This window comes from Myxine glutinosa, chromosome 3 (assembly GCF_964187855.1).
Source record: "Myxine glutinosa chromosome 3, kmMyxGlut1.1, whole genome shotgun sequence".
Classification (NCBI taxonomy): domain Eukaryota; kingdom Metazoa; phylum Chordata; class Myxini; order Myxiniformes; family Myxinidae; genus Myxine; species Myxine glutinosa.
The window spans coordinates 188,717,239-188,740,324 of NC_136263.1; the positions used below are offsets into that span (position 1 = coordinate 188,717,239).

General features: G+C 44.9%; 2 protein-coding genes across 2 annotated transcripts in view; both read right to left on the reverse strand.

The window, feature by feature from the left end:
* The window catches only part of LOC144891239 (regulator of nonsense transcripts 1-like), a 64,479-nt gene extending 63,607 nt beyond the window's left edge, over positions 1–872 (reverse strand). The window contains exon 1 of the mRNA XM_078773644.1: positions 846–872. Coding sequence (XP_078629770.1) covers positions 846–872 — 27 coding nt within the window. The remainder of the gene's footprint in view (positions 1–845) is intronic.
* A 705-nt stretch (positions 873–1,577) lies between these two features.
* The window catches only part of LOC137422956 (uncharacterized), a 243,066-nt gene continuing 221,557 nt past the window's right edge, over positions 1,578–23,086 (reverse strand). The window contains exons 15-19 of the mRNA XM_078773645.1: positions 11,420–11,594; positions 10,757–10,855; positions 6,462–6,577; positions 3,625–3,681; positions 1,578–1,742 (exon numbers count right to left, since the gene is read on the reverse strand). Of these exons, the coding sequence (XP_078629771.1) occupies positions 1,578–1,742; positions 3,625–3,681; positions 6,462–6,577; positions 10,757–10,855; positions 11,420–11,594 (612 nt within the window). The remainder of the gene's footprint in view (positions 1,743–3,624; positions 3,682–6,461; positions 6,578–10,756; positions 10,856–11,419; positions 11,595–23,086) is intronic.

The window sequence follows — 23,086 nt, forward strand, 5'->3', positions numbered from 1 at the left end:
ACACCTCCCCATTTATTTAAAGGTTCACAACAATAAAAAAAACTACATCCATTAACTGGAAATATTGTTTATCCGGAACACCCTTGGGGTCCTGACCATTCTGGATAAAAGAGGTTTTTACTGCATCATTATTCATACCAGACAGTATAATTGCGATGCGGATGAGGAAAACAAGTAAATAGCATGGTGCCACTCAAGGCTGATCTGATCACCAAACTGCACCCCTTTTTTCATTTTCCAGTTCTACAATCATCTCGAGTTGGACCAAATATTGAGACAAAACCCTTTTGATAAAGAGAAGGCATTGAAGAACGTCTATAATTCCATGAGATGTCCGAGCTCACACCCTGAACTTTCCCCATTCTATTTTGTTTGAATATTTCTCACCAATGTCCTTCAAACTACTTGTCGGTCCAGTCAGGTTCATATTATAAAAATAACCACCTTTAGAGGCCATTTTTCCCCGTAAGCGGGGGTTGGCCTTTTTCGGGAACCGTGGTTGTTGTTGTTTTTTGGTCCCCTTTTTGAAGCAATGTTTTACGGCCGGATGCCCTTCCTGACGCCAACCCTTTTTGCCGCCTTTAACGACAAACAGGGAATTACCAGTGAACTGGTACTCAATTTGCCGACCTCGGAAGGATGACAGGCTGAGTCAACCCCCTCTGGCGTTAATTCAGCGATCGACCGGGATTCGAACCCAGGATCCTAGGATCCTAAGCCGGCACCCTAGCCGCTAGCCCAACACCAGGGTCTTATTGAGCAAATGAAATCAAAGCAAATTATTTTGCACCCTCTTTACTGATAAACATGCTTTTAATATATTGCATTGTACCTCAGGAACTTACAAGACTGATAAAGACCTCAGAATACATCGCTAGAAACCCACATCATGACATTGCAAAATCGCTGAAAGAACTATTTTGCGTCGCACACAAATGAATACACTGTGCTGTACACATTGGCTGGTAGGCATTGTAAGAGTGTTGCTGGAGAAGTGCAATTATATTATTTGCCGAATGGATGCTGGTGAACGTGCCTTTGATAACGGGTTATGTTTGCCACCAACTACGGCAGGTACCATCTATATAAATTGGAGGAAGAAGAAGATACCACCAAGTACGACCCCTTCTGGAAGAGGTTTGTTTTTATTTATATATATGCATGGTAATTGTTTTATTTATTTCTTTATTTATATGTGTACTATAAAATAACTGTCATTAACCAAAAAAAAGAGGGTAATATTGGTAAAAAGCAAATATAATACCTGAAATGGTGACTCAAGGAACGCATTCCCTTCTTATTCCATCAATTGTGAAAAAATTGTTTATATTTGCATAATTTCGATATTCCTTGCACTTCTCAGGAATATAGCCCCTACATAAAACGGGCTCTTACTGTATAATAACATGGAAGCAAACACCTGGCATGAAGCTCAATCGAAAATAAACAATGAAATCCATTATTACAAACAAAATGAAATCTTGTCTTTGGGGAAAACGGCCTCGTTTCAAACATCGGCTTAGTTTTCCACATAGCCATTTCACCCTCGACTTGTCATCTCGTCTCAATGCTCACAGCTAGACAAAAGTGACGGATATTGCAAAACTTACCTCGTCCACAATGATGCAGCCAAAACCAGATTGCATTATGTCCTTCATTTGGCTACTGTCACTCGAGTTGAGGCTACAACAGATGATATTGGCTTCGGAAATCACCCTTTTCTGCAATTGCTGGTGTTTTTGCTGGGAAAGACAGGTAGAGGATAATGTAAATCGGGGAGGGGGGGGGGGGGCGGGGGATTGGTTCAATCTCGAATCGTAAACTTAAGTAGGAAGAAAATATATATACGAAAAAGGGAACTAAACAAAATCATTTTCCCATTGAGAATTACCTTGATTTGTGACCAGGCTGAGCAATCCTTCAGCTCCAAAGTTCCGTAATCACTCGTGTACAAGCCACACCTTTCCCAATAGATGTTTGATCAAAATTAGGGGTGCATATTGTACACTGATAACTAAAGTGAATGAGCTCGATTTCTCCAAATTTCTTGCACCAACACAAGACCACCCTTTGTTACTGGACATTGCCATCTAAAAAAAATAAATGCAGTGCCATGTGGCCTGTGGGATATCTTGTGCAACATTGAATGTACTATACATGTTTTTGTTTTGAATATCAATTATTTTGATAGAAGAATGAAAAGTGTTTGGTTATAATACACTAGCTGAAAGCACCCGGCGTTGCCCGGGTTATTTTTGAATGAATTTACTACCATAATTCAGCTTTTACTCGCGGCCGTAGAAGAATGACTACTATAATTCAGCTCAGCTTTTAATTGTGAAATGGGCCCGGCTCGGATGACCCGGCCTCGCCACCGAGCCTATCCCGACATTTTTGGTTATTTTTGAATGCATTTACTACCATAATTCAGCTTTTACTTGCGGCCATAGAAGATTGACTACTATAATTAAGCTCAGCTTTTAATTGCGAAATGGGCCCGGCCGGAGCAGCCTCAACCGGCCTCTCCACCAAGCCTAAAACCTTCCCGGCATTTTTTGTATTAGAGGTTTCCTCCTATCTTTCACCATTCGAGATTAGCTTGCGCAGACAAACAAACAAAAACTTTCTTTTATAATATAGAGAGATTAGTTGGTTTTCAAAACCTTTTTTCTTAACTTTTAATATTTAAGATGGTCATAGCAGCAAAATAAGCTTGGGGATTAACACGTGCATTGCAGCACAACCAATGCCTGATAATTACCGGAAAGTTAACGACTCGTTAAAGACTTGATAGGTAATAACGAGCTCTTACTATGCTAATCCGATAGATGTCACAAATCACTCGGTAAAAGTTGTTCGGTACATTCAACATGCCACGTCGTTCATCATATTGTGTTTCATACAAGTTAGAAGTCATCCGTTATGCTGAAATATAATATCTTGATGAGAGTGATGTTAAACCATGGCACACACAGAAGATAGCTTATTGAGAAGATGCCCAAGACCAAGAAGACCAATCATTTCTCCAATGCTCAGAGCTGGAGAAGGTCGTGATTGAGTGGAAAACCTCATGATTAACCATTTAAAATCTGTGTAAATAGATGAAATAATCATTCACATCACAAGGTTCATTTATATCATGCTGCTTGCCTGTGGGGTTTAGGCCACTTAGCCCAATACACCTATGCCTTGCATGCACCCATGCAATCAAAAGGCTTAATTATCTTGCAAATGATAACGATAATAAAAGTAATAATAAAAGTAGAGACTAGAGATAGACATAAAAAGCTAAGTTAACAGCATTTAAAGGGAAATGAGTAACTTTCGAAAGACATTACATCAAAAAAATGGGGGGCTCCAATGGCATGGCGCGATCGATACGACACAGGATACTCTCAGCAGGGAAACTGCCCCCATTTTGTACAAGATATTAAAAAAGCGATGTAAGCAACGCAGTTATATCAAGTACACTACATGTGTTGAACTTGGAGCCCCTGCCCTTAGCGTTGACAGCATAAGGAAGATACGATGACATCACCACAAAAAACCTATTTTGATGCAAATATTTTCCACAGTCGAGTTGCAGGGAAAGAAATGTACAACATAAAATATTCTGGTGCTAACCTCTTGTATCTCATGTGAGAGCTGATCGTATTTCTTCAACAACTGCGTTTTTCTCCCCTGTTTTGAACAAACAATCCCAGGGTTACAATGGTTAGCCATGGCTACCTGAAGGGGGAGACACAGTAACAGGCTGCACAAAGCTGTGCAAGGTTATCACAAATCAAACGGAAAGAAAATGCACCACAACACCCAACCCAACCCAACCCAATGCACCCCAACTTAACTCCCAACATAATTTGGATGCGGCACATAAATAAAGCTAATCCTTACTTTTGGCACAATCGTGTTTTAGTCTAGTCGGGTTAAAAGTAGCGAAGGTATCGCCATTATAAATAAAACAAATAATTTGCTCAATTCGTTTTCTCTGCATCGCACCACAGCAATGGCATCACGTGGTGAGTTTGTCCAGCTCACTCAGTGTTCCCGACATGACTCCCATCGGCAGTCTGAAGTCACGCATGTTGCCTTACGAGTTGATTTCCCTGATCATTTTCAGACTTTTAAAATTGCGGATCGCAGAAAAACGTTTTCATGGCGGCATTCAAAACAACATGAAGGTCAGTGATGATCAGAGGGTTTATTTTTTCTTCTTAATTCAGAGTTTATCATAAAAATGATGCCTTTTTACCCAGAAGTCAAACGGTATAGACAAAGTTTGGAGGATGAGCGTTTCCAATTGCACTGACCGTCAACCAATCATGAGCGCTCCATCCTGCACCAACCACCAAATTAACTAAGTACCATTCATAGTAGGACTACCTTCACCTCCAGAGACAAGATGATGATGAGATGCTGCATTTTGAAGTTCAAAAAGACCTTTGATGGAAGCTGTTTTACACAAATCAGAAAAGTGCTTTCAATAAGTCGCACAGCCTGTTCCGAAGTGGAAATGGAAAGAAAAACAAAAGCTCGCCGAGGGCGTTTAGACTGTTGTGCTCACTCTTCTCAACCTCTACCAATTCTATCTTGCATTGTGACCGAGGCAGACGAGGAGACAATTTGAATTTGGAAGTACATCTCAATGGCTATCCGTACGGGAACTGCAAATCTGGTTTATCTACTTGTGCTTGAACCGTTCCAAGTTTAATCTCCATCGTTCGAGATTGATCTATGTTCAAGTATGCGTTTTACACAGATCGAGCCAGAGAGAACAAATATCAGAAGCTGGACAAAAGATTAAACTTTTCGGTAATTTCAGCTCTGTTTGTGGACTGGCAAATGGTTTCTTTCAATCTCCAATGATGACAACCAATTGCAGGAAACATTTTATTTTTAAATCACACTATGCAAAATTTGAGACGTGTGTGTGTGTGTGTTAGTTTGTCTGACTTGTATTCACCCTCAACCGCTGGACAGAATGAGATGAAAACTGATATTTGTACACTCAAGGGATGCACAGGAGCATATTTGGAGGTAAAAAATAAAAAATACTCCCGGGGGGTTAGGTTGGGTAGAGGACAATAATTTTCGCAATGTAAATGAGTATCGTATAACGTCGCTCCAATTGTGAGGGTATTACTGTCCAAAAGTAATAAAGTCATCCTGTCCAATAAAATGCCTGTTGTGTTGTGTTGTCCAAAATTCTGGGTGGAATTTACCCGGCCATAAGAATGGGATCTTTGCGAGTATTTTAATTTGTTACGAGAAATTGTGTGTTACTAATAAAAACATCCGTTAACCGTGTGACCACAGGGAAATATTATTCAGCGATTTTGAAACTAAAATGTAATTCCATGTGTTTGATACAGCCATAGATTACACCCTTACATTAAACATGTACGAGTGTGTATAATATGTATTACTTACTTGGACTTAGTCAATCCCGTGCTGATCAACACATTTGGCAGCCCGTTGTCACCAAAATTGTCTCTGAATGTACATCTTCCCATACCACTCCCATCAGATCTGGATGTTATTCCATCGTACTTATCCATGAGTGACGTGGTCTTCCTTTGTATCTTTATCCATTTTTCAGTGTCCATAACTGTTTGTTTTGGAATTCACCAATCATCCATTCTGAACAGGTGCCCAGTCTGGCACATACGACATTCACATATTGCAACACAGATTGGTTCTGTCAGGTTTGTTCTTTGGTACACGTCAGTACTGCATTTCTTATTCTATCCAGATAGCATAAATGCAATATTTTCTGCAAGCGGAGTTGATGAAAGGCATTCGGTTTTCTTGTCATGATTTTTGTCAGTTACCAAGTTTCACTTCCATATAAAAGCATAGAAGCCATAGATAATTCAATTGATTTGTACAATCAAATTTTAATCCTCAGTTTGATTTTCTTCTTGTTCCATATTTTGAGAGCTCCAAGGCACTTCCAGATTCAACAGGAGGACTGTGATAAGAGATCACTGATGGTTCCAGGTATCGTCAAATCGTAATATTGGCACATAATAATTGGTAGCACTTGCAATTCTGCCTTATAATGAAAATAATCGTTTTCCAATGAAACAGCACCAAATAAATTTATAAAAATGGCTTGGTGGTCGAGGAGTATGACTCTCGCTTTAGGTGTGAGAGGTCCCGAGTTCGAATCGCGGCCAAGCCCAAAGAAAAGTTTTGGGATTGTTCTTCAAAAAGCAGGACACCACAGACACCAAGACGAAACACTTAATGCCTCTCTCTGTGAACCATACAAATGCATTCAGATTATTATATTTTCAATTGTAGGTGAATCAATTCCAATATTTCACTCCAGATTAATAGTTTGTGGTGTGACACGACAACACGTGCACGCACACACCCCAAAATACTGTTCATCAAACAAATTTTAATACTTTTAATGGTTCAATCACATTACACTCATTTAAAATTGTTATTCTGACCTCTTCAATCTCCGTAAGAGATTTTCCTGAAGTATGAACGTGCAAGGATTCAATTTCCTTCTTCACCAAAAACAACTGACCATGCAAGTTCTGAAAATGTTTGACATTTATGGCTTCTGCAAGTAAAATAAAAAAGAAAAAGAAAGGAAAACTTGCAATCAATCGCTCAGGATCATGAACGTACCCAAGTCATTAATGTTCCAATCAAAGCCATGATAAATATAAATGCACAAAAAATGCAGACCGGTGCATTCATAAAACTGGTACGTTTCATTAAAATAGGCCCAGCTCTTCATTCTGCCATCTATCAAGAAGATTGCCTCAGCCCACTTCTGGGCCAGCGACATATTCCATATGCAAATGTGGAGCGGTGCAGGGAAAAGGTAAATCGACTACAAAACAAAATGTACAAAAACAACAAAAATAGTAAAAGGACATTACAAGAAGACGATACGATTTATGCACATGCAGTTTATAACCCTTCATACAAGGACGGGTCACATTTGACAGACAGGGAATAACCAGCACACTGTGCAGCCATTTAACGATACATTTTAATGGACTGGTTTGCACCAGAAATTGGTCCTCGTCTCACTCGCTGCAATCAATCTTCATTTTCAGAAAGTGCAACGAAAGGCAAGGAACATGTTATTATGGGTATTAGTAACAAACACTAAGAAGCCAAATCTTTCAAAAAAAAAAAAAAAAATATATATATATATTTTAGTTCTCCGAATTGAGGTGAGTTCAACCCTGACAATGGCAACACAAACAGATCTTTTTTTTTTTTGTATACAGAATCGACGCTCGTGTAAGAGCCAACACATTAAACATGAAAACATGCACAGACGCACAAAACATGCAATGAAGGGAGAGCGGGAGACAAGAGGGGGAGAGGGAAGCACACAAGCACAACAACAGAAGAGAACAGGGACGCTGGTAGATCTGTGGAAGGGGTGCATGATACAAAGCAAATGAACACTTCGAGGAACCCCAGGAAAGAAGCTTGGGATTCAAAGAGGTAGATTTGGGGCGTTTTAACGGGGGTAGAAAATATCAAGGTTTTGGATGGGGGAAGATAAGAGATGGTGGTGAACAGCTGTTTTAAAGACCTGGAGGGAGGAGTATGATTGAAGAGAGTGAGGGAGTTTGTTCCAGAGGTGGGAGAAAAGAGGAATGAAAGAGTGAAGGTGAGCAGAAAGAATAGATTTTGGCAGTTTCACCAAGAGAGGGGTTGCTGGCAGATCTTGTGTGTCCTGCAGGAATATTTGGGGGACAGAGCACAGACAGAGCAGGGGCAGCAAGGCCAGAGAGGAGTCTGTCGAAGACAGAAAGACCACCTACCTGCCTGCAGAAAGAGAAAAAAGAGAAAGGCTCTCAGAATCAGCTTCATCGTGGGGGATTCCAATGATTCTGAATGCTTTGGTTTCAACCGCGTGAAGCGGAGCTCGGTTTGAGGCAGGAGCACCAGCCCAGAGGGGAGAGCAGTATTCCATTGAGCTGCAGATGAAAGCTTTGTATGTGGTGAGGAGCTCAGAAGTGCCCAGAAAGGACTTCGCATGATGGAGGATGCCCAGTCAGCGATTGGCTTTGGAGGCCAGCTTGGAAATGTGGTTTTCCCAGGAAAGATCATGGCAGATGTTGAGACCCAAAAGCTTGAGTGACAGAACTTCAAAAGGATTGTTCAGAAAGTAGATGGAAAGGTTGTCCAGATGGTCTTTTCGGTGGGACAAAGAAAGTGTGAGATTTGTCAGCATTGAAAGACATGTTCCACTTGTTTGACCAGTTTGTGATATTGTCCAGGTCTGCAGAGAGTGAGGAGGTTGCAGACTGCCGATCTGAGGGATGAGGAATGGAGCGGCAGAGAGTGGAGTCATCAGCAAAGAGATAGAGAGGATTTTCCAGAGAGTCGGAGAGATCATTAATGAAGACCAGAAAAAGCACAGGGCCCAGAACACTGCCTTGAGGAACTCCAGCCTGAACAGGGAGGGGAGAAGAGAGAGAATTCCATTCAGGGCCACACGTTGGGTGCGACTAGAAAGGAAGTCTGCAAGCCATGTGTGGAGGTTTCCATGGATACCATACGATGAGAGTTTGGCGAGCAGGGTGGGGTGACAAACAGTATCGAAGGCATGAGATATGTCAAAGGAGACAGCTCTGATTTCCTGTTTGGCATTGAGGACCTCCATCCATTGTTGAGACAGCAGAAGCAGCGTGCCCAGAGTAAAATGACCTGGTCTGAATCAAAATTGGTGATCCGAGATAAAGCCATTGGAGAAGAGGAAGGATTTGATGTCAGAAGCGATGATAGATTCCATGACCTTGCTGATAATTGGGAGCAGGCTGATTGGTCTGTAGTTGTAAGGATCTGTTTTTGCACCTTTCTTGTGTAAAGCGGTAATGTGGGTCCGATTTCCAAGCAGATGGCAGATGACCTTGAGCAAAAGAGGGTGAAGAGAATTGGGAGACGGTGTGAAAGAGCGGCAGAGCAGGATTTTGGGACACGTCGGCTGATGCTGTCAGGTCCAGTTGCAGAATCAGAGACGAGGTTTGACAAAAACTTCTCCACCTTGTCAGAAGAGAAGGACACAGAGTCCAGGAGCAGCTGGGTTCGACTGGATAAGGTGGGTACAGAGAGATGGGTTTGGATAACACTATCATAACAGTGTTAATAAATGGAGACTGCCTTGGTGATCCTGGGGCCGTGGTGGTGCTAAAAACCCATCGACGAAAATCTGATAACCAAGCCTTCAGGTTACTAAGCACCACACCCACTCACCTGGATGACCTGGTCTTGGCAAGACAATGAGCATTTGGGTGTCCTTTCTGGAGCGAGAGGGAATGTTGATCTACTTAAATCTGACAACAACAGGCAAGAATTGCTCAACATGGCTTGAAAAGGTCTAGTTTGATTTTCAAGCCTAGTTGAGCAATTACAACGTAGGGGATAGCAACGTTTTGAGACAGAGATACTCCCACATCTATGAGAGGGAGATGATTGGCTGGAGGCAGTCGGGCCCCCTGCAATAGCGCCATGATGAACCAAAACAACCCCCAGACATGGCACACGGTTTCCTTAGCAAAAGCAAAACAATGCAAATGTAAAGACAGCACGCGGTTGCAAGTAGATGCTTTTGTCTGTCGAGACACAAGGTAATGTGCCGTGTACTCATATACGAAGCAAAAGGCAAATGGACAAATTGTACGTGATGAAACCAATCATGATTGAATCAACATTGGTTGACATTTTCAAATGATTTAACTTTGTCAGTGAACCGAGAACTGCATCACAAGGGACTTGCTCAATTACAAAATATCCAGTCACAAATATTTTCACAAGACTTTACAAAAAGCATCTATGTGGTGTTCAAAGTTTTTGAAACGTTTAACATATTTTAAGTGGGCCAATGTAAAATGAAAAGGTCACGGTAAGTTCCACTTTTGTGCATGTAACAAGTCGATGGCCACCCGAGTGATTCTAGTTAAGGAGAGATGGAAATCTTGTGCACTCCATGTCCTCTTATCCACCTCCATGTTGTATCCACCTTATTCACCCCATGTGTCCTCCTCTGAACCTCAATGTTCTCCACATCCCCATCCCTTATTTCTCCAAGTTTCCCTCTATCTGTCACACAACTTTGATGTTGGCTTTCCCCCCACCCCCTCTCTAACTACTGTTCATCTTACTACAGCTGCGAGCACGTTCTGTTGCATCCTGATCCATCCTACATTCTCGCTCTTCCATGAGCCTCGACTTTGTATACAAAACAAAAAATTAAATCCCATTCGCTGATGCCTGCTCGCAACTGCACATTCAAGAACTCGTGCAAGCATGACCACCTTATGTTTCACTTGTGACACTGGTGTCCCTCCCCACTGTGTTGGTGACCATGGATGCAGTGCACTTTAAATGTGCAAAATATTCTAATTTTTGCCCTCAAATGGAATCAGCTGCGAGCATGTTCCAGCTAACCTCACACATACATAGACAAAGTGGGACTTGCATTCTGCACATATTGTACATGGCTGTCACATTGGCTGGAACATACTCGGTGTTCACACTCACATAACTGACTTAAAATATATTTGACAAAATGGAGGAGGGAGGAATATCAAATGCAACAAAAACAGACTGCCCACTCATCCTAATCTAGAACTCATCCTAAAGCCATTCATCTCAATTGTATTAGTCTGTAGTTACCTATCCATGTAAAGAACCATGACGATTTCACTACCAACTCCCACCCATCCCCACTTCATGATGAGAACAAAAACAAAACAAAAAAACAACGTACTCCTGCGCTCAATCAACGACTGCAGACTAAACGGTGCAACTTTTTTGCCGATGGACCTCCGAGATCCCAGGCGTACGATGTTGATGTCTCCACAATTTCCTGAGTCACAAGACGAGAAGAGAAAGTTATATTCAAGGAAAGTTCACAGGCTGGGATCATCAATATGACATTAGAGATTAAAAATGAGTTAAATGTTATATCTAGATGTAGCATTATTGCACGATTACTTTATCACACCACTAAAACAACCCAATTCCACCAAGGACACATCACCACGACTCCCACCCCAAACTCAGAACACAGTATCTGGTCTTCAGGCCAGCCAGATGTGAAATTAATGCATCATCATGCAAAGTTCAGGATAACACTTTGAATCGTTTTCTAACATTGTTGCCCGATTATTGACTGTTCCAAAATCGTCCGTTTCTCTGAGAAGAGTTGGCAGAAGGCTCAGTAGTTCTGGACTGTTCTGTTCGACCCATGTAGGCAATCCTATCTTAATAATTTCCTTTCTACCTTCCTGTGCACACACACACATCCCATATTCCCCAACCCATATTTTTAACTATTCATCTCACTCTGTCCATCCCAGCCACTTTAAAAAAACTGAAGCAAATGCTATATCACACAATCAGGTGGTATTCCTGTGCTTTAACAGCATACCCTTGGGATTTTTGACATCCTGGACGTGCTCTTTAAATGTCACAATGATCTTGATTACAAGGTCATCCAGAGCTATGTGGGACGGGGCGCAAATGAGCACACGTCGCAAGAACCTTTCATCCATATTATCAGATACTCTTGGCCTCCATGCACTTCCTTGTGATGAACCACTCACCTGCAAAGTAAAAATGCAGAGACAGAAAATAAAAAGGATTACAAGTCCACCAAAGACTGAGCACAAATGTAACAAAAGCAAGTCAAAGTAAAAATTTATTTCAAAGAACAAAACAATTGTGCCGCAACTTTGGAGCACAGGTAAACAAAATGAGCTACTCATTAATCAGAATTACACAATGTTGCATTTATGGGGGGGGGGGGGGGGGCGTTTGGGGGGATGGGAGAGCTGGGGAGGATGGGGGGGGGGGTTAGAGATTACCTTAGAAGAGATAGAACTGGATAGAGTAGCATGGTCCATGTGTGTCGGAAGCAAATGTTGAGGTAAGGAAGTAGAGACCTGTCAGTTTAAGGATTGTGTTTGAATGTGCACGATATGGAGGGTCGTGCTTGTGATAGAGGGGTTAAAGTTAATCAAACATGTGTACAACCTCTTGTAAACATCCAACGGGCATGCCCGGTTACAGCTCTGCAGAGCAGAGGAAGAACGAGGCATAAAGCAAAGGGATTCTGCCATGAAAGGAGAGGGGGGGGGGGGGGGGGGGGTAAAATGCTCATCTGATAAAGGGGGTGGAGCCTAATGCCTGGAGGGGCAGTGGGTTGTCAAGGGAGATAAGGGAGGAGCCAGTAGCACTCCGTTGGGGTGCAAGAGAAGCGGGAACAGTCCTGTGAGGAAACTACATGAGATTTGAGGAGAGCTTGTTTGTTGTGAGAGAACTGAGGATTGGTGAGAACTGAAGAGGATTGGTGAGAACTGAGGAGGATTGGTGAGAACTGAGGAGGATTGGTGAGAACTGAGGAGGATTGGTGAGAACTGAGGAGGATTGGTGAGAACTGAGGATTGGTGAGAACTGAGGAGGATTTGTGAGAACTGAGGAGGATTTGTGAGAACTGAGGAGGATTGGTGAGAACTGAGGAGGATTGGTGAGAACTGAGGAGGATTGGTGAGAACTGAGGAGGATTGGTGAGAACTGAGGAGGATTGGTGAGAACTGAGGAGGATTGGTGAGAACTGAGGAGGATTGGTGAGAACCGAGGATTGAACGGGAACAGTTCTAAAAGGATTGCGAGAGTTTTGAGATGGGGGAGGAGCCTGGAGGATCTGGAACAGTGTGCTGAGGAGCTAGCGATTTTGTGAAGAGAACTGAGAGGTTTGAGGAGATTGATGGTTTTAAGGAGGAGGCGAGCAAAAAGGAGGTAGTCTTGCTTGCCTGCCTTGCCGTGGTGCTGTTCTCATCTTTTCCCCTGCCTGTTGATCAACCTGTTCATCTCGTCACCTCATCGTCCTGTTCTATCACCTTGCCATCTCATCACCTGCTCCATGCCCATTTCCCCCTTCCCCTGCTGCCACCAGTGATAAGTAGCCCAGTTTTGTCCCTCTTCCCTGTATGTGACTGACTGGAGTGAGGCGCCTTAGATTTCATCGGATTTATTTTACCTAATTGGAGATAGTTGTAATTAAATTTATTTTATCTTGTTGCATTTCAGGAATTAACCCGTTTGGTTATAATAATAATAATAATAATAATTCATTTAGTTTGTATAGCGCTTTTCAAGAAGCCCAAAGGTGCTTTGACAGAGTGGAAAACATAATGCATAACAATACATGAAAACAACAATTGCAAAAAGACAAGAATCAAAAGGGAAATATTTAAAGCAAAAGGAGGGAGAAGGAGAAGAGATAGTCAGGGGTTAAATGCTGTGGGTTGAATGGTGAATGCAGTGTTGAACAGGTGGGTCTTTAGTGATGTTTTGAATGTGGTGAGTGAGGAGGAGTCCCTGATGGTGTGAGGTAGTGAGTTCCAGAGGGTGGGAGCAGCGATGGAGAAGGCCCTGTCCCCCCAGGATCTGAATTTGGTCCGGATGGAGGAGGTCAGGAGGTTGGTACCAGCAGAGCGGAGGTTGCGGGTGGGAGTGTGTCTGGAGAGGAGGTCAGCCAGGTAGGATGGGGCCAGGTTATGGAGGGCTTTGTATGTCAAGAGGAGGATTTTGTACTGGATTCTCTGGGGGATGGGGAGCCAGTGAAGCTTGTAAAGGACGGGGGTGATGTGGTCACGGGTTCGCGAATGGGTGAGTAGACGGGCAGCGGAGTTCTGAATGTATTGGAGTTTATTGGTGATTTTTGAGGGTGAACCATAGAGGAGGCTATTGCAGTAGTCCAGACGGGAGGTGATGAAGGCGTGGATGAGGGTTTCTGCAGCCGTGGAGGAGAGGGATGAGCGGAGACGGGCAATGTTTTTCAGGTGAAAGAAGGCTGACTTTGTGATCTGTTTAGTGTATTTGTCGAAGGAGAGGGTTTGGTCAAAGATGACGCCAAGATTCCGGATGTGAGGGGAGGTGGATACTGGGATACCGTCGATGTTGAGGGCAAAGTTATGGGTGGATTTTGTGAGCGTTTTTGGGCCAATGATGATTATTTCAGATTTATCACAGTTAAGCTTGAGGAAGTTGATTTGAAGCCAGGATTTTATTTCAGTGATGCAGTTTGTCAGGATAGAGTGGGTGTCGGTGGAGACGGACTTGGTGGAGATGAAAAGCTGGATGTTATCGGCGAAGCAGTGGAATTGGAGACCATGACGGCGGATTAAGTGACCGAGGGGGGACAGGTAAAGGATGAAGAGGAGGGGGCCAATAACTGAACCTTGGGGGACACCTTGGGGGAGGGGAGCAGTGGGGGATTTGCAGTTATTGATGGAGATGAACTGGCGTCTGTCAGAGAGGTATGATTTAATCCAAGAGAGGGCAGTGCCGGTAACGTTAAAGGTGGATTCAAGTCAGGTGAGGAGGATGGTGTGATCGATGGTGTCAAAGGCAGCGCTGAGGTCGAGGAGGACGAGAATGTTGAGGTTGCCAGCGTCAGAGGAGAGGAGAAGGTCGTTGGTGATTTTGAGGAGAGCAGTTTCAGTACTGTGGTTGGAGCGGAATCCGGATTGGAATGTTTCATACAGGTTATTGGCAGAGAGGTGATGTTTGAGTTGAGTGGCTACAGCGCGTTCCAAAACTTTTGACAGAAAGGGTAGGTTGGAGATGGGTCTGAAGTTGTTTAGGGTGTCAGGGTTTAGACCAGGTTTTTTTAGAATGGGGGTAACAGCAGCAATTTTGAGGGAAGGTGGGACGATGCCTGTAGACAGGGAGGAGTTTATTGTTGCAATGATAAGTGGAGAGAGAGCAGGGAGGGAGGCCTTGACAAAGCTGGAGGGGATGGGGTCAAGAGTGCAGGTGGCAGTTTTCATTCCTATGAGGAGTTCAGAGAGGTCAGTAGGGGAGATTGGGGAGAACCGAGACAGGGGATGGCAGGACAAGGGGGGGCAGGTGGTTGGAGGGGGAGCGGGTGCGGCGGTGGTCAAGCTGTTGTAGATGTTGTCAATTTTGCGTTGGAAGAAAGAGAGGAAGGGATGCAGTTGTCTACTGTGAATGACTGGGTGGTGGTGTTCAGGGGGCGGAGGAGTTTGTTTATTGTCGAGAAGAGTGCTTTTGGGTTTCTGGAACCAGAGTGGATAATTTGAGAGTAGTAGGCGGAGCGGGCGTGGGGGAGGGCATCTTTGTAGTGTTGTTGGTGGTCCTTGTAGGCTTGGGAGTGAACTGTGAGACCTGCTTTATTGCGGAGTCTTTCAAGTTGGCGAGCACGAGTTTTCATCAGGCGGAGTTCAGGGGTAAACCAGGGAGCAGAATGGGTGAAAGAAACTTTTTTTGGTTTTTACAGGCACAAGCTGGTCAAGGCAGGAGGAGAGAGTGTGGTTGTAGTAGTCAGTGAGGTCGGAAGGGGTGTGGAGGTCAACGAAGGGAGAAGTGGACATTTTTTCAGAGAGGGTGGATGAGAATGAGGTAGGTGAAAGAGCGTTTAGCCTACGGAAGTTGATAGTGCGATAATGTCTTGGTGTTGGGGTGGGGATGTTGATGGTCATATTGATAGCTAAGTGGTCAGAGAGGGTGAGGTCGGAGCCAGAGAGATGGTGCAAATTTAATCCAGTGGAGCAGACAAGGTCCAAAATGTGACCACGGATATGGGTAGCAAAGTCGACATGTTGAGTGAGGTTAAAGCAGGTGAGTAAATCAGTGAAGTCAGTGGTTATGGTGGAGTCAGTGGAGTCCATGTGGATATTGAAATCACCAAGGAGGAGGATTGAGGGGGAGAGGGAACATAGCTGGGTCAGAAAGTAGGAGAAGTCAGACAGGAATGATGGGTGTGGTTTGGGAGGGCGGTAGACGACAGCCATGACTGACTGCGTGCGACCAGAGAGTTTAAAAGCCAGGTGTTCAAATGATGAGGATGAGGCGATGGGGATGAGGCTGGTCCTGATGTCTTGACGGTGGATAACGGCAATTCCACCACCTCGGCCAGTCTCCGACAAGAGTTAATTGAAGATCAAAGTGGTTCCACTATAATTCAAATCAAATTACCCATCATTAACTGCAAAATCTACGACAACTCGCTTTTTAATTTAAAAAAACCCGCTGCGCCTGGGTGAGATGAATGGCTGCTCCGTGCGTTACCGGCAGGGGCAAAATGAGCGATGCAGGTAGCTCGCTTTGGCTAGAAAAGCGAGAAGGAACCGCTTTTTAACTCGCCTTCATCAATCAATTAAAATTCTATCGCTTGTCAGCTTGCCTTCTCCCGCCGCACAGACACTTAATAAAGTTGCACCGAGCTTACGGCTTGTTGGTAGTTTATTTCCTTATTCTATGTAGGTTAAGGCTGTGTCTTCCATTAATTGACACTCCATTGCACCGAATTCAAATAGATAGATCCCCTTTTATTCCCAAAGCCCCATTCCCAAAGCCTCGATTGCCAAATGCATTCGCCGCAGCTGCTGGGCGGTTTTCACCACGACTCCATTAGCCACGAGGTGGGCTCGGAGAAGAAGGGGGAGGAGCCGCCGAATCCAGGGCGTGGCCCGCCCATCGTCATCAAAAGGGTGGAGCCAGCGAGCCCTGACCAGCCAACCAGGGCTGGGGAAATACCATCACGGGCGTGGCGCGGGTTGATCTAAAAGCGCGTTATAAAAGCGCACGCGCAAGCATTTTGAGAGAGAGGCGGCGGATGTGGCAGATGCGTGACAAGAGTTGGCTCCACCAGCAGTTTGGCTCCACCAGTTTTGGCTCCACCAGCAGCTTTGGCTCGACAAGCAGCGTTGACTCCACCAGGCAGCTTCGACCCGTTACCCCGCGGGAACCAGATTGCGGTGGCATCGGTGGCCGTCGAGGTCCAGCCCGACGTCCCGTGCGGGATCAAGCCCGAACCATCTGCCCCAGCTGAACCTTCCCATTCCTCCCTCCAGCATTCATTCCTGCCATTCCATCCTTCTTGTGTACGTGAGTTTGTTTTGTTTGTCTTATCCCTGGGTTATAATTAAGACTGTAGGTAAGCTAGCGTTGCACTGTGTCTCCTTGATTCCTTCTGTCTTTATTTTATTATCTTTCCTCTTCCTTGGTTATTTTGGTCCTGTAAATAGTAATAAATCATATTCGTATTTCAAACCTTTTTGCCTTCGTCTTCCTCTTCTTCACATCCGTGTCGTCTTTGTGATTTCTCCATTGGGCACCTGTGGCACGATTTGGCCAACGTTTCAGGATCGGGTCTAGTCATTGTTAACGGTTCGGGCCACGGCTGCCATCTGCTCGGCAATCCAGTAACATCTTATCCGCGGTCGCGAACGGGGCTGTGCACCGGCCTTTCCGGAGGCCGTGGTGCAGCTCAGGGACCACGTCAGTCAGCAATAATCGAGGGGACTAATCCCCCCCTCAAAGGGGAACCATAGGCCGACGTCGGGTTCCGTAATTTGATTTGAATTATAGTGGAACCACTTTGATCTTCAATTAACTCTTGTCGGAGACTGGGTTCCGTAATTATGGGTTCCAACTGGGTTCCAACCCGTGATAAAAGCTATAAGGTCCTCGTGATTCTCCTTAGCCCATGCACACGAGCATATACTGCCAATAATTTAACAGAACCTCTGAGATCAAGCCCGTTTCGGTCTATCCGTTCAGGGGTGGTGTTAACAGGCCCGTGAATAAGACAACACTAATGTAAGAGAGCGGGTTAGTGGTTACTCAGTACTTTTTATTCAAGATAATCATAAAAGAATGACATATCACCAAAAGTTTGTGGACGTGTAGTAGTAAATAAGGATCCTGAAACTCCTATTGGAAGCAACGTCATTGCTATGCAAATCATGCTGGGTATTTCCGAGAAGGTTGTGAGCTACAGGTCATGTGCTGTTGAAACAGCATTGTTCAATGAATTTCATGAATAATAACGTCAAACCATCTAAAACTGACAGATTTGGTGTACATTGATACATTTCTCTTTTTTTTTTTTTTGTATACAGTCGAGGTACGTGAGTTTGTATACATACGTGAAAGAGCTAACATTTATCAAACAAACAAATCAAACAAACAAGCAAACAAAGTATATAAAAAGGGGAGCGGTCGACAAGATGGGGAGAGAAGGGGAGGAAGCACACAAACACAACATTTGAGAACAGGGACATCGGGAGATGTTTTTGGAGGGAGAGGGCCTGGGGGGAGGCAGGATAGGTATAAAACGCAAGGACACCAAGGACTTCCAGGAAAGAAGTCAAACGTCACCTCAAAAAAGTGGATTTGGGGTGAAATTAGCAGGGGGTAGAAAAGATCAAGGTTTTGGATTGGGGAAGATAAGAGATGGTGGTGAACAGCCGTTTTAAAGACCTGGAGGGAGGAGTGGGATTGAAGAGAGTGAGGGAGTTTGTTCCAGAGGCGGGAGAAAATAGGAATGAAGGAGTGAAGGTGAGCAGAGAGTCTTGATTTTGGCAGTTTAACCATGAGGGTTGCAGGCAGATGTTGTGCGACCTGCAGGAATATTTGGGGGACAGAGCCCAGAGAGAGCTGGGGGAGCAAGGCCGGAGAGGAGTCGGTAGAAGACGGAAAGACCACCAACCTGCCTGCGGTGATTAAGTGAAAGGCCCTCGAAGATAGCGTCATCGCGGGAGATTCCAATGATTCTGAACGCTTTGGTTTCAACAGCGTGAAGACGAGCTAGGTGTGAGGCAGGAGCACCAGCCCAGAGGGGAGAGCAGTACTCCATTGAGCTGCGGATGAAAGCCTTGTATGTGGTGAGGAGCTCAGGTGTGCCAAGGAAGGACTTCGCACGACGGAGGATGCCCAGGCGGCAACTGGCTTTGGAGGCCAGCTTTGAAATGTGGTTTTCCCAGGAAAGATCATGGCAGATAGTGAGACCCAAAAGTTTGAGTGACAGAACTTCTTGGAGAGGATTATTCAGAAAGTAGATGGGAGGGTTGTCCATTCGGTCTTTTCGGAGAGACATCGTAAGAGTGTGAGATTTGTCAGGATTGAAAGACACGTTCCACTTGTTTGCCCAGTTTGTGATTTTGTCCAGGTCTGCAGAGAGTGAGGAGGCTGCAGACTGCCGATCTGAGTGATGAGGAATGGAGCGGCAGAGAGTGGAGTCATCAGCAAAGAGATAGAGAGGATTTTCAAGAGAGTCAGAGAGATCATTGATGAAGACCAGAAAAAGCACAGGGCCCAGAACACTGCCTTGGGGAACTCCAGCCTGAACAGGAAGAGGAGATGAGAGAAACCCATTCAGGGCCACACGATGACTACGACTAGAGAGGAAGCCCGCCAGCCATGCGTGGAGATTTCCATGGATACCAAAGGAGGAGAGTTTGGTGAGCAGAGCGGGCTGCCAGACCGTATCGAAGGCACGTGATATGTCGAGGGAGACAGCTCTAATTTCCTGTTTGGCATTGAGGACCTCCATCCATTGTTGAGACAGCAGAAGCAGCATGTCCAGAGTAGAGTGACCTGGTCTCAAACCAAATTGATGATCAGAGATCAAGCCATTGAAGAGGAAAGATTTCATATCCGAAGCAATGATGGATTCCATGACTTTGCTGATAATTGGGAGAAGGCTGATTGGTCTGTAGTTGCTCGGATCTGTTTTTGCACTTTTTTTGTGCAAAGCGGTGATGTTGGCTGATTTCCAAGCAGATGGCAGTTGACCTTGAGCAAAAGAGAGGGTGAAGAGAACAGAGAGAGGGAGTGAAAGAGCGGAAGAACAGGATTTTAGGACCCATGGGCTGATGCCATCAGGTCCAGTTGCAGAATCAGAGTCGAGGGTTGACAGAAACTTTTCCACCTTGTCAGGAGGAAAGGACACGGAGTCCAGGAGCAGCTGGGTACGACTGGGTATGGTGGGTACAGAGAGGGATGGGTTTGGGACACAATATTTAGAGGCAAACACAGAGTTGAGGCATTCAGCTTTTTCACGTGCGGAGTCAGCTGTGTAGCCGTTTGATGGAGTGGGCACAAACACCAGAAACAAATTTGACCAGACGCCACCAGGATTTGGAAGAGGGAGACAGATAAGAGAGTTCGGTCTTGAGAATGGAGAGATTTTGTTTCCTGGCTCTCCTGAGGGTGGACACACACTTGTTTCGGGCTTTGTGAAAGGAAATGAGATTTCCTTCCGTTGGATTTGCTTTCCAGGAGACGAAGGCAAGTTGTTTCTGGGCAACAGCCTCACCACAAGATTCCGTGTACCATGGACGGGAGGAAGGGTATGACAACTGAAGACGAGATGGGATAAATCTGTGCATGAGAGAGAGCAATTTACTTTGGAAGAATTCCCAGGATGAGTTGATATCAGAGGTGGTAGAGATGTGAGACCAGTCCAGATGATTGATGGCTGCTTGAAGACCGTGCCAGTTGGCCTGAGTGAAATGCTAGACTCGCCGACGCTGAGCAGGCTCCCTGAGAATGGTCAGAGAGATGTCCACTTTAACAAGCACATGATCAGATGATCCGATTGGAGGAGAAGAAGAGCAGCAGACATTTTCAGGGAAGTTAGTCATAACCAAGTCCAGAAGAGAAGATGCTCCGTTGACTGAGATCCGGGTCGGGAAATTGACAGATTGTGTCAGTCCCAGTGAGTCGCAGAAGTCCTTTGCTGAGGAGCCATGGCTGGTGAGAGGTACCCACACCCAGCCAACTGGCATGGTGACAATTGAAATCACCACATATGAGGAAGAGAGAGTTGGGATGAGTAGATAGAAGTTGGTCCATATTATCAGACAGCGAGATGTAGATGGAGTCATCACTGTTTGGTGGACGGTACAACACACATATGAACAAGAGGTGGGAGCGAAGGGGAAGCCGTAGCCAGAGGTATTCCTGGGGGTGAGGTGGAGAGAGTGCAGTGCAGGGCGAGTGAGGAAGAGAGTTTTTGATAAAGATAGCAACCCCACCTCCAGGACGAGGCTCAGGTCTATAATACCGGAAGAGGGAGTAACCCGGGAGAGATACTAAGGAATCAGAGACATCATGAAGGAGGAAAGTTTCTGTTAAGCAGATCACGTCTGGTTTGACAGAAGGAACCTGTATGGAGAGATCAGTTAAGTTTGAACGAAGGCCCCGGATGTTTGAGGTCCATACCGTTAATGAAGAGGAAGGGGGAGCATCGGATACAGAACAGGGGGGAGGAGGGGTAGGGTAAGATGTGGAAGAGGTGGAAGAGGTAGGGAGAGCTGTTGAAGGTGTGTCAGAGATTTCAGAATAGCTCGGAGAAAGGGAATATGTACGAATGAAGGAATATGTACGAGTATTCCAAAAAGCTGTAAAAGGGTTACGAATCGATGATTTTTTTTGATGATCATACTCAAGTGCCACCGAGTGCAGCGATTCCCACAATCATTACCCAAGTGGAACAGTTCATTATGGACAATTGCCCGATCAACACACACCATGTTGCGGCAAGACCATGAATAATCAAAAATGCAGAAATCATTCATTCATACCTTGAGATAAATAAAGCAAGCACCCAGTGGCTTTTAGAATAATCGTTGTTTGATCAGAAGGCAGCTTAGATGGGACGACAACCATTCCCCAATAAGCCAGATTTGTTTTGCACCTTTTCGGACCACTCAAAGAGCATCTGAGTGGCATCACGTTTCAGTGATGAAACGAAAGCAGATCTCCTGAAATGACTGCGTACTTGCCAAAAATATGCATATGCTTCAATTAAGGTGCCAGCAAACTGATGGGATAATGCTTTTTTTTTTTTACAAATAAAAAAATTGTGTTTCACCAACTACTTCACTTCACTTCACTTCACTTTCAAACAAGTGAATTAAAAAATTTATGCTAAATTAAAAAGGCAATGTAGGCGCTAACAGTATTGCCATCACATAACAATCCCAACATCACTGCCTCATTTACACTTCATCAGTTATTGCTTCAAGCTTCTACAAACACTGCACTGGTTTCAACAGTACTTGATTACTCTTGTACTGCAGCCACACAATGAGACTTTACAAATTAGCAGCCGAGTACAATGTTATAATATCAGTTATAATGTTATAACATCTCTAATAACAGCATTCTATAATTATCTGCATTTATGATCGGTTACTCTAAGTTGATAAAAAAGAAAAGTAGGAAAGACAACTGAAGCTGCAAGAAGTCCCGAAAATTAGACAGGAGCTTCTTATACTTATGCAGAAATGAAATAAGAGCTTATAATACTGTTATGAATTTGGAAGAGCAATATCTAGAGCTAGGTAGATCTGAATAGGTAGGTATTCGGCTGTCGTGACAGGGACTCTACATGTAATAAGTTCTTGATGTTTAGGCGTTTGTCGGGGTAAGATGTATGATTGTGGATCTACCTGGAGGTCCGAGTGTTAAATAGTGAGGGATTAAAGGTAACGCCCCTGTGAGTCTCACCTGGTAGTCAAACCTTTGTCCATTATGGCACTGCAAACCACATAAACATTAGTTAGGTCCTTAGCGCAACATTAAATAATTCCCTTTCCCTGACATTGACTTCGTAATAAATAGACAGGAAACCAGGCCAAAAACACCGCCACGGTTGGCCGCCGCCGTTCGCACCTCAAAGGCCCACCAACCTCGCGTGTTACGTGTTACAAAACGACCGCGGGGGGGGGTTGCGGACGGGAGATGTCAGGAGTCGCATGCCGCAGAGGGCGTGACCTGGGCGAGTTGGGAGGCTGTGATTGGCTGAGGAGTGCGCCAATGTGACGTCATCGGCCACCAATATATGCGACGGTCGGACGCCATTTCAGGCAGTTGAGTTCGTGGCAGACGCAGGCAGACACCAGAGAGTTCGTAGGAGTTGGTTGGAGCACACAGTCGACGCAGAGACACAGTTGGTGGAAAAGCTCCCCGAAGGCAGTTGGTGGAAAAGCTCCCCGAAGGCAGTTGGTGGAGAGTTCGTTCACACACCGAGCACACCAAGCCCACAGAGCACGCGGCAGTTCGCAGCAGTTCGTTGCAAGTCGAGCCCTCCGTTGAACCATTGGTGCACGGGCCTTGTGGAGATCGTCCTCGTGTGAAGCTGCTGGCCACGCGTCGGACGCGTGGTGCTTGGAGCGGGGCCTCGTGGAGCTTGGAGCGAAGGACCTGGTGGTGTGCGATCGGGCCAAAAGGAGCGGTGTTGGACGGCCGCCACGCCAGACGACGAAAGACAGATAAG